The 15,211-nt window shown below is 34.0% G+C and overlaps 1 protein-coding gene across 3 annotated transcripts; it reads right to left on the bottom strand.

Moving 5' to 3' along the window:
- Positions 1-4,560: 4,560 nt before the first annotated feature.
- Positions 4,561-10,723, bottom strand: LOC132307963 (homeobox-leucine zipper protein PROTODERMAL FACTOR 2-like). Of its 3 annotated transcripts, none has more exons than XM_059805884.1 (13): positions 10,371-10,722; positions 9,480-10,079; positions 8,810-9,076; positions 8,575-8,692; positions 7,911-8,099; positions 7,264-7,704; positions 7,072-7,173; positions 6,757-6,957; positions 6,487-6,658; positions 6,099-6,370; positions 5,578-5,673; positions 5,079-5,466; positions 4,561-4,837 (listed from the first exon to the last, which is right to left on the bottom strand). In XM_059805884.1, exons 3-12 carry the CDS (start codon positions 9,028-9,030, stop codon positions 5,098-5,100), a joined length of 2,181 nt encoding a protein of 726 aa, XP_059661867.1. In that variant the 5' UTR covers positions 9,031-9,076; positions 9,480-10,079; positions 10,371-10,722; the 3' UTR covers positions 4,561-4,837; positions 5,079-5,097. The 3 variants fall into 3 exon arrangements, with proteins under 3 accessions (XP_059661867.1, XP_059661875.1, XP_059661884.1); XM_059805892.1 differs by having other exon boundaries at positions 10,389-10,722; XM_059805901.1 differs by lacking the exon at positions 9,480-10,079 and having other exon boundaries at positions 10,371-10,723.
- Positions 10,724-15,211: the final 4,488 nt, after the last annotated feature.

Raw genomic sequence — 15,211 nt, 5'->3', positions numbered from 1 at the left:
GGCAATGAGGTATCTACTTCAAAAGTAGTGGTATAGGATTTTAAGGACAGATTAATATATATTACTTCGTTAAAATTTCTGCATTCTGGATATTTGTGCCATGATTTTTTCTGTTCCCATGCAGTAGAGATCAATTGGGTAACTTGGTATGAAATGCATTAGTTATCTCACAAAATGCTTGTAGTTGGAGCTGAAGGTACAAAGGGACTCAAATCATCTCCTGCGAAACAGTATCTAATCCCGTCTAATTAATGATGTACCTTGCACAATATTTTGGTAATGTATATCACCAACTGGAGGGACAAGTTTACTGTTTAGCATGAAAGGATTTTGATTGAGTCCAAAGGGATGTTAGAAAATGGGATTTGGAGATATACTTGCGGGGTCCACGGTGGTGGTAGTTTAAGTGCCTCAAGCAACTACTGAACATTAATTACTGGACCAGACTAAAGTCACTAAATATGTGGTGAAGTGTTGACATGTTGTACAGGTAAGAAGTTATTGAAGAAACGACTACATTTTTCTTTTGTCCGTCGGATGTGATACATTATTTACAAACGTACCGTTTCAATCGATCCTATTTCATCAAATTCAGGATGTGATATGGTTTTGAAGGATGAAACTGGATATAGACTTTTTTACCATGGTTCAAACTTTTCTACACCTTGAATAATGCCTCTAGATTTGCACACAAATTCAATTCGATTCATCGCATTTATTCGTGTAAGATGGAAAAATTAAAAGCGAAGCAACCCTAACCACCACCATAATATATATCTCATGAAATCAATAAAAGCACACTGGTAAGTTCAACCACCATCATCCTCTATTTAACAATGTCAGTGTTAGAGATGAACAATAATAAACTTGGGAAGGAGGAGGAGAAGAAAAAGAGGCAGCAACAGCAGCAGCAGCAGCAGCAACAGCAGGGGGGACAACTGGCCTCTGCTGCTGATATTGGAATTTTTCCAATGTTAATTAATTAATGCATTTCATGCAATTCTGGCTATATATATATCTATACATACATATATATATATATCTGGTCTCACTGTTAAGAAAGGTGAATACACTGTTTTTCTTCAGATTTCTTCCGACAACTTATGAATTTCATGAAATAATTAATGACTTGCTGTGTTACAAAACAATACATTTCAATGCATGATACTATTGGTGTGCCAGATCCTTCCCGTCAGAAGATTTAATTTTTTGGTGGCTTTGATTCTCTCTCTCTCTCTCTCATATAATATTTGAAGGTGCCAGTGTACGGCCAGGACACCATCATCATGGTCCGAGCACTGCGAATTATGGTAATCCCCAAGCTCTAACTTCTTAGCATCAGTATCGTGGTTATGACAAATCCTTTTTTTAGAGCATATCTTAGTTTTAGTGAATAATGGAAATTCAATTTAATTAATCACTAAACTCTTCCTATTAGAAAATTCTTTACGAAGTGAAAAACCTACCGATAAATCGATTTGGATTTGATCATTCAGTGAAAATCCTCTCTACTAGTATTTTGTGGTACGCTGGAATGGTTAGAATCGACTCAGCAGCGAGTCTCACCTGTTGCTGGGTTGATCCCAACCATCTCCTACACATGAAGGATAAGTACTTCATGTTGCACTCAAACGGTTGGGATCTACCCAGTAATGGGTGTGGGTCTCACTTGTTGAGTTAATGCCAATCGTTCTCTTGCACATGAAACGCGAGTATTTTTTGCTGCTTTAGGATGGATAGGATTTACTAAACAGTGAATTTCACCTTGCTAGGTTGATCCTAACCATTCGATGCACGTGAGAGAATAACTTTATTAGAAAAGATTTAAATTTCGTTGACTATCAATTTAGCGCATTGTCTAATTAGTTTAAACTTTCCGCTTGTATAGCATTGCCGATTTCTATTTGTGTCCAAATATGATATCATCAGGCAATCCATTTTACTCTGCCGTGATGGCCTTTTATTTGTAGCTAGTTTATCCCATTTTCTTTGCCACAAACCTCCTAATTTAGTTGTTTACCTATCATCATGTGTCAACAAGGTTTGACACTATTTATAAAGTTCGAATCATATTCTTACACGTCCTGAGTTTGATTCTCACAAAACGCAAAAACATTTAAATTTAAATGATATATTTAAAATGTAAAAAAGAAAAGCGAAACTTTAACATACCCAACTCTCAATTTTGGTTACCATAAGACCAAATCATTAGTTTTGATATTTGTAGAGTCCTAACATCCAAGTCTTTGGAGTTCTTTCTAGCGAACAATTTTCATACAACAAAATCCTAACTCAAAAATAAAAACCTAACTAACGGAGAAAGGAATTTGATACATATCTCAACACCACCTCTCCCTTCATAAAGCATAAGGACTTTTATGGAAGATAAATTAAGATTGCAATGGATGAAGAAACAAAACGGACCATACTTTTGAAAAAATATATATATATATTATTACTTTTTTTTGGAAATTTATCCAAAAAAAAATGAAAAAGAATGTATAAAAGCCTAGGAAGACTCAAGAAGGAAACCAATAAACCAAACACCAGAAAAGGACAGAGCCAAAGTCAATATTCCTTTTAGTCTTAAGTCGTAAGGGTTAACCAATTTAGTTGATTTTCTTTCTCAATAATCTTGAACAGTTAGAATTTGAAAAAGGATCTGAAGGGATGACTTCTATCAAATCGTGGCGTCAACATTTAGATAATTGTCAATTTGGAGCAAAATTAAGTTCATAATATACCTCCAAAATTTAATTATTCAATAGTCATGTTCTTATTTGACTTTTCAATCCGTTTATAGTTTAATCAATATATTTAACTAAATGATTTGATTGTCGTGTCATGTCAGGTTTTGACTATTTGCTTCACATTTTATACTAAGTTATGTTGTGTTATTTGTTTAATGATCATAAGGTGTTCATGTTAAAAGTAATGACACTACCCAAATGCAGAAATACAAATTACCACCCTTACTTAGGAGATTTTTCATTATAAAGCTCAAATAAGGAAACGGGTACGATACTGATACGGCGATACAATATATCTAAAAAAAAATATAACACAGATATAGATACGTCAAAAAAATATAATGCAATATATATTTATAAATAATACAACATATATTTTTTTTGCCATTTTATCCATATAATCATAAATAAATCACTAATTTGAAATTTAGAGCTAAATGTTAGTTTTTATTTTTTATTATTTTTTCTTAATTTTATACTATATTTCTAATTAACCCATAATATATTTTAGATTGTATTGAATTTTATTTTTATAAAAAATAATCATAAAATCATATATTCTGAAAGTGTCTTACCTATATTCGAGAACAACATTCACGTGTTCGATACCAACACGACACGTTAAGAACAGTATTGACACGTTTACTCGATTTTTCATGATTCAATTTTCTAGCCTACTCTTTTAAGTTGTGCACGAGGGAAGGACACCCAGCAGCAACGTACACCACACAACCCCCTGGCCACCCTCAAATATATATTACTGCTCATTTATTGATTTCAACAACCATCTGTATTATTTTATTTTATTTTATTTATTTATTTTGTTTTTTTGGGTTAAAAGGTAAGCTAACAACCATCTGTTTCTTTTAAAGTTTCGAGTGAAGTTCAAAATAATTTTAGCTATCTATCATTTCTGCAATTAGTTTCACCAAAGAAAAACTCTTCTCAAAATGAAAAAACTAACGCCTGAACCAACAAAAAAAGGAAACTAATAATATACATAATGAGATGAGAATCATGAGATTATGGAAATTTATTTTAATCTATTTACTTTTTCAATTTGAATAGCATTTCTCTTCAAAACAAATATTCTTCTCTTCCCTCAATCTTCAACTTTTATTCTGTCTGCATGTGCACGCATTAATGGGATTTACTTCTGGAGGTTGGGGTGGTTGTTTCTCATTTTTTAAGCACTGATCTCATAATTCTCTCTTTTGTGTAGTTAAAGATAAATTTATTTCTTAGAATGTAAAATTTTATTATTTATTGTGCATCTTTTCGGTTACAGGCCATTTGTTGCTGTTCCGGCTAGTAATTGAAGAATACAAATACCATCCTTGTCCAAGGAAAAAAAAAAAAAAAACAAGAAGAGAAAATATAATGCTCATTAGCATTCCTTTTTATTTTCAATTCTTATAGACTTTTACATGGAAAAAAGGGTTAGATTTCAATATATCTTATTTTCATAGAACGTTCTATTTTCTTGTTCCTAAAATTTTTTGCAGTGCATTTGCATTAGTATGGATAATTGTGAAGGGAACATCCTATGCACGAGACTAGTCATTTTGATGCTAAATGACTAGTTGCATAACTCGGAGGCTTTGCTTAGCCAGCTTGCACGCTGTGCACCGAAACAACACAGTTTCAGTGCACAGGAGGGGACCTGGATTTGTAATTGGAATGGGAATAGTCTTATCCAAGGAGTAAGGGCAACCCTCCCATCATAACAAACCAAAAAAGAAAAGAAAAAATGGAATTTGCAAAGTAAAACTCTTTAAAAAACAGATAAATGTGAATAGCAAAAACCTAATTTGAAAGGAAAACAAAAGTAAAATGTTCCATATATGTGAAAAGGTCTTGGTTAATTTACTTCATCATTGATTATCAAAGTCAATACCCGAACCTATTTTACCCCTTGCATGGTGTCGAAATGCTTTCTTTGCTGCTACTTTTTGCTCAAACAAACACCACAAAGGCAAGGCTTACCTAAGGTGCGTTCTTGACTTCTTCCCTTTATTTTCCATCCCAAAGTAAACACAACCACCCTTCTTCTTCTCTTCTCTTCTCTTCTCTTCCTTCATGTCTCACTGCAAATAAAAAATTAAATGAATCTATATAAGAGGGAAATCATGAACATATTTTGCTATCCAAACACATTGTGGTTATGAAATCATGAATATTCAAGGAAAATCCTCAAAACAAACACCCCCCGAATTGTTTATGTTTGAAAGAAATAAGACCAATGTGCTTGTTTGGTTAGTTTGACCTATGTGATGTATACCATAAGCATAAACTTATAAAATCTGATTGAGTTTGAAGAATGCTCACCATATATAAGATTTCTTGGTCATGCATTGTCACACAATAAGGCACCTTTGATCCTTTCAACTGTGCACTTGATGAGACTGTTAACAGTTGCCACTGATCCGAGAGAGAGCTTCGCCGTTGGCACTGAATCAACTAAGATCTGAAATGCAACGGTTAGCAGCGATCCACCAGTCCCAACCTCAAAAATCTTCCCTCCGTGACTTCCAGTCTGCCCATCAGGAAGTATAGCAAAACCCGATGGCAGGAGGGCGACGTAATCCGGATCCCCACCACTTAAGACCACATTCATGGCCACAATGTCAACAGGAGCATATATAACATAAGAGCCGGTGGAATCAACGCAACTCTCTTGTAGTATCAGCATGTTGCTCTGGCTTGAATTCGCACTCTACAGAGTATTTTGACATTATAAGACGATTTAGTTTCGTTGACAACAGGCAATTTCTGATTATGACACACACAAACACAAACACGCATGAATTTAGTGTATACAACTTACATTGACACGCAGAAGAGATACACAGTTCCCTGGATCGCGACCATTTGCAATATGCGCCATTTCTTGAATTAGGCCACCATTTGAAAGGATATCCCACTGCATTATATATGCAAGATAAAATCATTATCTTACAAAATAACTATGATATTATTAAATTGTACGACTTCTTATAAAATCAGGTCAATTTTTGCAACATAACACAAGTATAGACTTAATCAAGGAGCTAGGTCTAAAGTTGGACTTAATTCTGAAGGCATTTTTGCTTGAAGCTAATATACAATTTCTGAATTTCATATGTTTGTTGTCAGATGTTGCAGTCAATGTTCATTTTGTATGCTCTGCATATAATTTACTGCATCTATGCTTGTGGTTTTGTTTTCAAAAGGACATAGGGTTTCCAAGAACAGTGGTAACTTCTAAATTGGAAGGTTTTGAATTCTCAGGGACATCCATCTATTAATTTTCTGTTATGTTAAGAAAAAAGATAATGTAATGCAGGTGTGCTTTAGAACTGGAAGTACCTCACTTCGAGAGTTCTCATCGCGAAGAAAATCAAAAACTCTCTTAGGTGGAACCGGTATCCAGAATGAAGTTGCAGCGCTTAGCACGATACCAGGAGGCCTGCCTGGATCATCCATACTCTTTCTGGTCATGACCCTTACATCATCGGCACCACTTCCTGACAATGTTGTCCATGTGTGAGCAGTAGAAGCACCAACGCCGCTGCAAAAGCTCATCACCATCCTCTCAGCCAGCTTCAACATGCTCTTCCTCCCTTCTGAATTTGTTATCACTGTCCAGCAAGCAAAAAGTCACTAAGAAGCCGAAGAATAGTTGATGTTCACAGAATTAAGAACTCTGTGCTACAATTTTGTGCAAAGAGAAAATTGAATTTAAGTAATGTGTTACCTCCAACATCCCCTGGAATGTTATTAGCCATTACACTAGCAAGACGTTCACATTGTCGATCTAATGTAGCCACCCAACGCTTTGCCCCAAAGGCGAGACCTGAGTTTACTAGTTGTCTGTATATGTTATGAACTGCTCTATCATCCACTTCTAAATGTTCCACCCAAATGACCTACGGAATTGTAGAACAATGAGAGCAATTGTTAAGAAATTGCATGGTATCTTCTACTATGAGTAAGTGAAATGTAGAAGAAATTAGTGAATTGTCACCTTTGAGTAGCCATTTGGCAGTTCTTGAATTAAGCAACCGGATGGCCTTCTTCTGCATCGCGACATTGGACTAGGGCATAGATTGTCCAAGGATGCATCCACCACTGCCCAAGTCCCATCAGCATGCTGCTTACAGTACCTTACGAAATAGTTTTCACGAGTTGGGACAAGCGGTGTAGGGACCTGGAACTCTGCTGTCATCTTAATATAATCACAACGCGCGTTAGGAATGTTTCTCAAAGCTAATTAGTGCATAATTATTGAATTGAATCAAGAATTTAGAATTGACAAATTATTCAAGTATTTGTTTATTACCACTTGGAAAGCTCCATTGTAGTTCCCTGCTACTCCAGTTGACAGGACCTCCAACGTCATTGCTCTTGACACAATACTAGAAAACACATTTGACCATTGATTCTGAAAACCACCAAACATTCTCAAGTTAAGAACATGGTTCCAAAAGATTAGTAATTAAACAGGTCTTGAAATTTTAAAAAATAAGCCTACCACATCCATAAGAATCTCCACAAGATTGATATGGTTCATTATAACAATTGCAGATTCCCGCGAAGCTTCAGATTTTAACCCCAAGGGCTTTGGTCCGAGTCCTCGCGGGAATGTCCTCAAGTACTCATCCTCACTTAAGCTCTCTGTAGCGCTGTCAGGGCTACGCATCCATAAGGGCTCCCCTGCTTGTGTCATAGTGATTAATTCCTCCATTGCAGCCACAGCAAGCTCAATGATCATTGGCTTGTCTGCCTCAGTAGGGCCAGTTACTGACCTAAGAAGATCACCAGCTCCATACATCTCTCCTAACATGCTTGATTGTAGGCCAAAATTCGCGACCCCAAGATCAAGTGATCGCGATGGTCCATGAGAAGAGAGATGAGTCTGTCCAAGCACAGGCTTACCAACATATTTCGCGGCAATTGAAGATATCCTGTCAATCTAAAAACATAGAATATATATGATTAGTCCTGCATGTGATTTGACTGAGGCTATGACATTAAATGGAGAATAATGGAAACATAGGATTCATCCCCAAGACTTAATTGTTGTTATTGTAATATATATGATTATACCAGCTTCTTTCTTCGTTAAAACAGTATAGAGATACAATATCTATGTATATATACTGTGTCTCCTCCAGTTACCTCTTCTCTTAAGCGAGAATTCTCTATCCTCAAGTGCTGCTCATCGAATGACATCTCGCCAATAGAAGCAGGGCCTCCACAGTTGGGACAAGTAGCATTAGTCAGGGCTTCTTTGTACCTTATGTTATCTGCACGAAGCTTTTCGTTCTCAGTTCTCAGCTGAGTGTTCTCATGGCGTTCATGTTGAGTCTGTGCACAGTTTCCCCATCATCTAAGTTTAGTACAGCATATATAGCTACACTATGAACTAAAAAAAAAAAAAAAAAAAAAAGGTTCGAAAGTTTGTTTGGTTGACAATTTTATGTAAAAAAAACCAAGTTAAATAAATGTAACTTAATTTAGATAACAATGTTTTTGTAGTTATTGAAAACATTATCAGTTTCCATAGAACAGAAAAGTGAAAACACATTTTTTTTTTTTTTTTGGTCAAAAAAAGCTAGTATGCACAAGATAGAATATTAAAATGCGGAGGTTAAAGTGTTGTTTGATAAAACTGTAAATTAAATACTGAAAATTTTAAATACCCGCTTACCTTTTAAAGTGATATTCAAATAACATTTTCAAATTTCAAATGCGCTTAATTAATTAGATTATCAAACAACACCAAGGCCATGCTAGATTAAAGTGCTTGAAATGCATGCTATATATATAGTATAAACGTTACCTTCATCTGTGTGCGTTTGTTTTGGAACCAAAACTTAATTTGCAAAGGCTCTAACCCTAATCGACGGCCAAGATCCTTCCTTTGCTTATCATCTGGGTGAGGGCATTCTTTAAAGAAACTGTAACAAAATTTAAAACCCAATTAGTATCAAATCACTAGTAAGGATAGCACAAGCTTATGAGGTCTCATTTTTCACACACAAATACTCAAAAGAGAGGTACAAAATGATGCTTACGCTTCCATTTCCTGGATTTGATGCTGTGTGTGCCGGTGGTACCGCTTCTTTTTGGATTGATGGTTCGGATCTTGATCGTCACCAGAGGGGGCTTCCATGATATCAGTGACTGATTTGCTCTCGAATTCATCGTCTCTGATCATATCTATCTCATTTTCCGGTGTTTTGTGGGTGATATCCAGTATATGACGGTGACTGTCAAACATGTTTGGTTGAAACATATTGACTGATACTTGGGGTTTGTTTCCAAAGCTATGGCTTTCTAATCTATCAACCAGAATGAATTGAAAGTAAGAACACCATTAAGCTAAACACATATCAAACAATGGACAAATGCAAAAATCACAATAAATTAAAGTAGAAATCCCAGGTAATAATTAGTTATAATCTTCACATAAAGAAGTGTATATGCATATCTATGGTAATACTTAATACCCTAGCTTATGATCAAAGAGTTTACAAATGCATTTTGTACAAACAAAAAAAAAAAGAAAAAAAAGAAAAAGAAAAAAAAGAGATAGATAGATAGAAGAGAGAAGTGGTCATATATGTACGGTACATTTAAAAGATGATAGGACAAGGTCCTATGTAACATCTTAAACAGTCCATGAAAATGAATAAAGAGAGAAGAACCCTAAAAAAAAAAAATTTGTGTTCATTGAGTTCTAACCTGATTGAGAATTAGCTATGTAGACAAACCAAATCCAAGAAATTTTCCTTTGCTTTCGAGCATCTCAGACGCCGTAGAAATACATCAGCTGGCATACCTCACTCACCCAAAACCCTAAAAGTTGCACATCTCCCACACAGACAAACCCTAAAAAGAGTCTCTCTCTAAAGAGTAGTTTCTCTCTCTTGGGTGAGGTTTTCAATTTGGTTTTGGTCTCTTGGAGTGAGAGACAGGTTATGGGTTGAGAGTTTAATTAGATTCTCTTACCTATCTGGCAGTGTCTGAGCAAACTAATAAGATGATTACAAGTAACAACAAACCAGATACTTACCTAAAAAAACAAAAGAAAAAAGAAAAGAAAAAAACAGATAGAAATGACTACGGTTTTGGGCTTAATCCAAACCAGATTCTATGTCCAGTCTGTCTCAACGTGACCAGATTGAGAAATATTAGATGGAAAGAGTTGACTCTCACACACACATACACACTGTGTGAAATGGTCTTTGACACCACCAATTTCAAACAAGTTGTTTTACTTAGAAAGCCCACGGAAATCACGGTGATGAGTCAAACCCCACCCTTTCTCTTCCTCCCATCTCTCTGCAAAATGTAAAACAAAAATTTAAAACATCATATATATATGTGTGTGTGTGTCTGAGTGTTCATATATATTAGTATAACTATCTAACTTTTAAAACTGTAGACAAATGAAGGGTTTTATATAGGTAGAGTAGTTCAAATTCTCTTGGGGCCATCCGGGAATTTTCCGGGTAATTGCCCGGTGTGTGACAGTGTGTGACAGACTGCATATGTCCGGTGATGAGTTATGGGGCGCTCGTGCCAGACACCACCATCTTGGACAAATATATATATATAGGTAGAGTAGCTTACTGGTGCTAAAGCTCTTACAAAAGCAAGACAGCTCTTCTTTTGAAGTTATTTGATAAGTCAAATGAGAGAAGGCTCAGATCTGGTTTTGAGACTAAAGGGTCATCGGAAAACCACTTGTTGGAGGCAAAAAGGAGGATTCAAGGCGGTATTGACCGAGACCTCTTTTGTGAAAAGAACTTGAGAAGAATAGTGAGATGAGAATGAGAGAGAAAGAAACGTACGAGGAAAAAGAGGATATAGAATCAAAGATGGGGAGAGAGAGGGAAGAAGGGAAAGGGAAGAGAGGGATGAAGATGTGGGAGGGGGAGGAGTTATTGCAGAGCGTATAGAGAGGGTGCAATCGCATTTATGGAGGCTGGTGGTGTTATTGCTGAGGAGAGAGAACGTTGACATCTAATGTTTAAATTCCTTCCATGGGTGTATGGTGAAACGACTTATATGCCTTCTTAACTACTCACCTTTCACTCACTCTGTTTTATTATTATTATTATTATTATTTATTTTTTATAATTGGATTAATTTTTCAAAACTTTATTATATATTTTCCCTCTGCAACAAAATATGTATCTCTTTGTTTACGTTATAAACACATTAATTTATCAGTGTATGTATAAGGGGTAAAAAAATAAATCCCCAAAAACTATGAAATTTGTGCATGTAACTTTTTTAATGCTAAGTAAATATAACAAGGATCATTTGATTCACATCGGATTCAAATAAAAAAATGATTGGATATAAATGGATAGATATGCAGCATTACTCAACATCTTGAGATTTTGAATAAAAATGGACAGATGCCTACCCGTTATAATTGGTATCAAAGTCAGACTCATTCTTTGATCCGATGTTATGTTAAGCGCCCGACTTGAAAGGAGCCGCAACGAGGACATTGCGAGTATTGGTAAATTTCAAAAAATAATAATAATAATAATAATAATAAAGGGTAATAAACTTCATGAAATCTTTTAACTTTTCAAAGAACCATCAAAGTTACTTCATGAAATCTTTTAACTTTTCAAAGAACCATCAAAGTTACTTCTTTCAAGATAGTGCTATGTGACATTAACCTACTTTCCCTGTGTGATTGAAATCAATTTTGTTATTTCACAATCTAATAACATATTTATTACCGAATAAGATACACTGATTACTTTTATTTATAATGAGTTTTATTTAATATTACAGAGATTATACAATTGTTTAAAATAATACAAAGGAGTTTTATGATTTTACCCCTCCCTATATATAATGCATGTGTCTATCAATTACGCTAATACTAATTCTTAAGCACCAAATTATGATTCATTTTGAAGACCTTTCTGTTACAACTAGGAAGAAAGGTGCATGTTCTCACAAATTATTTTTTTAATAAATTAAGAAATCATATGTAAATACGTTCATTGGTAAATCTACTTAATTTGATTCTTTATTAATTATTAATGAAATTACTAGTACGAACTATTAGTGCAAAAATTCTGTGACACTGCATGTTACATATCATTTGAAAATTTATAGAGTTTTAATTTCTTGAATATATAATTAACAGCAATATATAAAATGCATGAATGCATAACTATATATTCAAGAAAACTCTATAAATTTTGCTAGATCTGTAGTATGAATAGCTGGATGCATGGGATCAATATGGAACGGAAAGGACACGTACACACACGCATATATATGTATGTGTGTGTGTGTGTGTGTATATATATATATGTGGGTAAAGTGCAAAACCCCATTTATATATATATATAAAAAAATGTGCAAAAAATAATTAATTTTATTTAATATGTGCTTATAAATCTTTATAATTTGAAAATCTATTGCAAATTGTTCCCTAATCATCAATTTTGACCAATTTTTTTTCATAAAAATTCCAAAATACTACCTCGTCTCTTATTAGTTGTCCATTTTTTGTTTTATAACTTTTTGAAGGGACATGCAATTAATACATTGTCCCCTTTTCAAATTACTAAATTGTCCTTTAAACATTAAATATATATAACACCAATGTTTGAAATTTTTTAAAAAGATAAAGGACAATGATAGAAATATAGTGAAAAGATGCTTTGACTTTTCAAGGAGGACAACTAATTTGGGATATGTAAAAAGAGAAAATGGACTATTAATAAGGGACGGAGGGAGTATCCTTTATGGTGTGTTTGGGGGTATGAAATTGGATAATTGGAATTGAAATTGGTACAATTTAAGGAAAACAACTAAGAAAATTGAACCAAAATATCCTTAAATTCCATCCGTTCCAATTTCAATGCTCCAATCTGAAAATTTCATCCGTTCCATTTCCAATTCTCCAATCTCATTTAGTTGAACATACCCTAAGAGCATTTTAGGTATTCGAATCTTCAATTTTTAATAAAAATTCCAAAAATTTCAAAATTTTTGTATAAACCCCAAAATACCCCCAAGTCCAAAATTTTTTATAAAAATCATATATATTTATAAATCAGTTTTTTTTTTTTTTTTTTTAATGCTATTTTGAGGGCCTTTTAAGTATTTTAGTTTTAAAATTGAAGAATTATCCTAATTAATCAATTTAAAAAATGTAGGTTTTTTGAACACCAGATGAATATTTATTTGATCATTGTGTATAGGAGCTGCACTTTCCCATATAAATTTATATCCAGATTGTGTAATCCTTATTTGATACACAAATTTGATTCACTAAAGTGGCTAATTTGTCTGTTCTTTGGGAAGGCAAACGTAATTTGATTAGTTTGAGGACGAAAAGTAAATTTTAAATACGTAAATCTCCTAATAAGAAACAATTAAATTTGTACAATTTGGAAAATTGAATCAATTAATAATATCCACATATGACCTGATCTTTTTCCTTATTTGAGATGCATGTTACAGTATATTTATTGAAGAAGTTAACGGTCCTTTGAGCAATCTACGCACGCTCATGCACGAGTAATAACACGCACGCGCAGATATACCATGTAAGGAGAGAACACTAGATGATTTATTTTTTATAAGTTAAACACAAAGACGTTAAATTGATAATATTATAAAAACTGTATATTAATTCAAATGAGACCGTTCTTTTGAGGCAGATAAAAATAAAAAATGGACACTTATGTTGGAGTGCACATAGATAAAATTGACTAAATTTATGAGTAAAATTAATTCTATTCAATCTGTGAAATATTAGATTGGATTGAAATGGTCATGTAAGATTGAGATAAAATAATCCATAATTGTCCATTCTCTAGGTTTTTTTTTTTTTAAATCGTGGATGTTCGGGCCAGCTTATGCACACCTCGACTAATTCCACGAAGTCCTGAAATTAACGATCGTGCAAGCCTCCAGTTGCACTGAGGAGATTCGAACTGATGATCATTGGGAACAAATCCAAAACCTGACCAACTGAGCCACCTTGCAGGGTTGTCCATCCTCTAATTTGGACAGTCTATAATTTTGCAAATGAATTGAAATCTATGGTACAACTACTGTAACAATAAGATATCAACATGAATTACCGGAAGAAAAAAAAATTATATATATATATATATATATTAATATCTTACTTGTGAAACAAGTAAAAGAAATTCAACTTGTAGAACATTAAAGGATGTAGAGAACAATTGAGGTAAAGGAGACAATTTATATATATATTACATAGGTAATAAATCGGATTAGATTGGTTTTTTTTAAGACCTAAATTCATGAACTGACTCAATACATACAAATGACTTATTAATAAATCCGTCACAGAATTAATGAACTAAAAGATCAATTCGAGTCAAACGAATTGAATTATATGGAATTTACGGATCAAATGAACGGGTACCTGGAAAACCCGAGTGGGGCAAGGCCCAGAAGACACCAAAAAACAAGGGTAGCTAAGCTAGGGCAAGTCCACGGAAGGCCCACAACAAAGTAAGAAATTGAAGCACCCAAGCCAATAGACAACAACCCCTCGCATCGCAACTATGGACAGCCCCAGCGACGACTACACAACCAGAAGATTGTTGTGGCTCCAAGCTCCTCCGTACCAGTGTGGCCCACAATTTAAATAGTGGACATTAAAGTTACAGCCGCTTAATGTTCCTCCTAATTTTGAGCAATTATTTGACATCGCCATCAAATATTTTGATCCTTACATTTAAGTCAAAAAAGATTATCTCAAACTGTTGTGGGAGCCAGCATTTGTTCATATTATATATATAATATTGATAAAAAAATAATTTCATAGTGCTCTTTAAGTGGTGGATCCAAGTTATGTAATATTTAAAAGGGCCTAAATTAAAATAAATTATTTTTTAATTGATTAACCCGACTTATATATGTATATATAGAGAAATGATAGGTCTTTTGATCTCAATTGTTGATTCTTCTTTCGAATACAACGTGATTAGGAATAAGTTAAAGAGAAAAAAATGTGAGTGAAGTAAAGGAATTACTGAATTGTGTATATAAGACATACATATACTCTCTCTGTGTATTTATAAGACAGTCTCTATATTAATACATAAGGTATGTAAATACACACAAGTCCATATTTTCTTTTCTCGCTTAACTTGATCTGTGTTAGCATTTCAATCCAATATAGAAAGCAATAATCAGATGTTCCAACTCGTTAGAATTTAGGAAACACGTTGAAGCTTTAATGGAGATTTGACTACGTTTCAAGATTAGGGAAAGAGAGAGACAACTTCAAAAGTATTCTCAAATGGGTTTTAATTTGAGCCCAGTCAACTCGTTAAAAATGGGTTGATACACCTTTTAATTTAATTTAATTTTTAGTACATGTGTCAAAATTTTGATGGAACACATCACTGAGCAGAAGGAAATTTCTAGTTATTTGGTAGGAGGCAAAT

This window comes from Cornus florida, unplaced genomic scaffold (genome assembly GCF_030987335.1).
Source record: "Cornus florida cultivar Cherokee Brave unplaced genomic scaffold, ASM3098733v1 CherokeeBrave_3.0.0_Hap2_Chr01, whole genome shotgun sequence".
Taxonomy (NCBI): Eukaryota; Viridiplantae; Streptophyta; class Magnoliopsida; order Cornales; family Cornaceae; genus Cornus; species Cornus florida.
This window is presented reverse-complemented; position numbering and strand designations above follow the sequence as displayed.

What these genes read in the sequence shown, in the direction of transcription:
- LOC132307963 (XM_059805901.1), bottom strand. Translation starts at nt 9,030, where the DNA reads ATGTTTCAACCAAACATGTTTGACAGTCACCGTCATATACTGGATATC. An exon ending in ACAATGGAGCTTTCCAAGTG is followed by an intron (nt 6,958 to 7,071) that starts GTAATAAACAAA and finishes GATTATATTAAG; the next exon opens with ATGACAGCAGAGTTCCAGGT. An exon ending in TATCTCTTCTGCGTGTCAAT is followed by an intron (nt 5,467 to 5,577) that starts GTAAGTTGTATA and finishes AATACTCTGTAG; the next exon opens with AGTGCGAATTCAAGCCAGAG.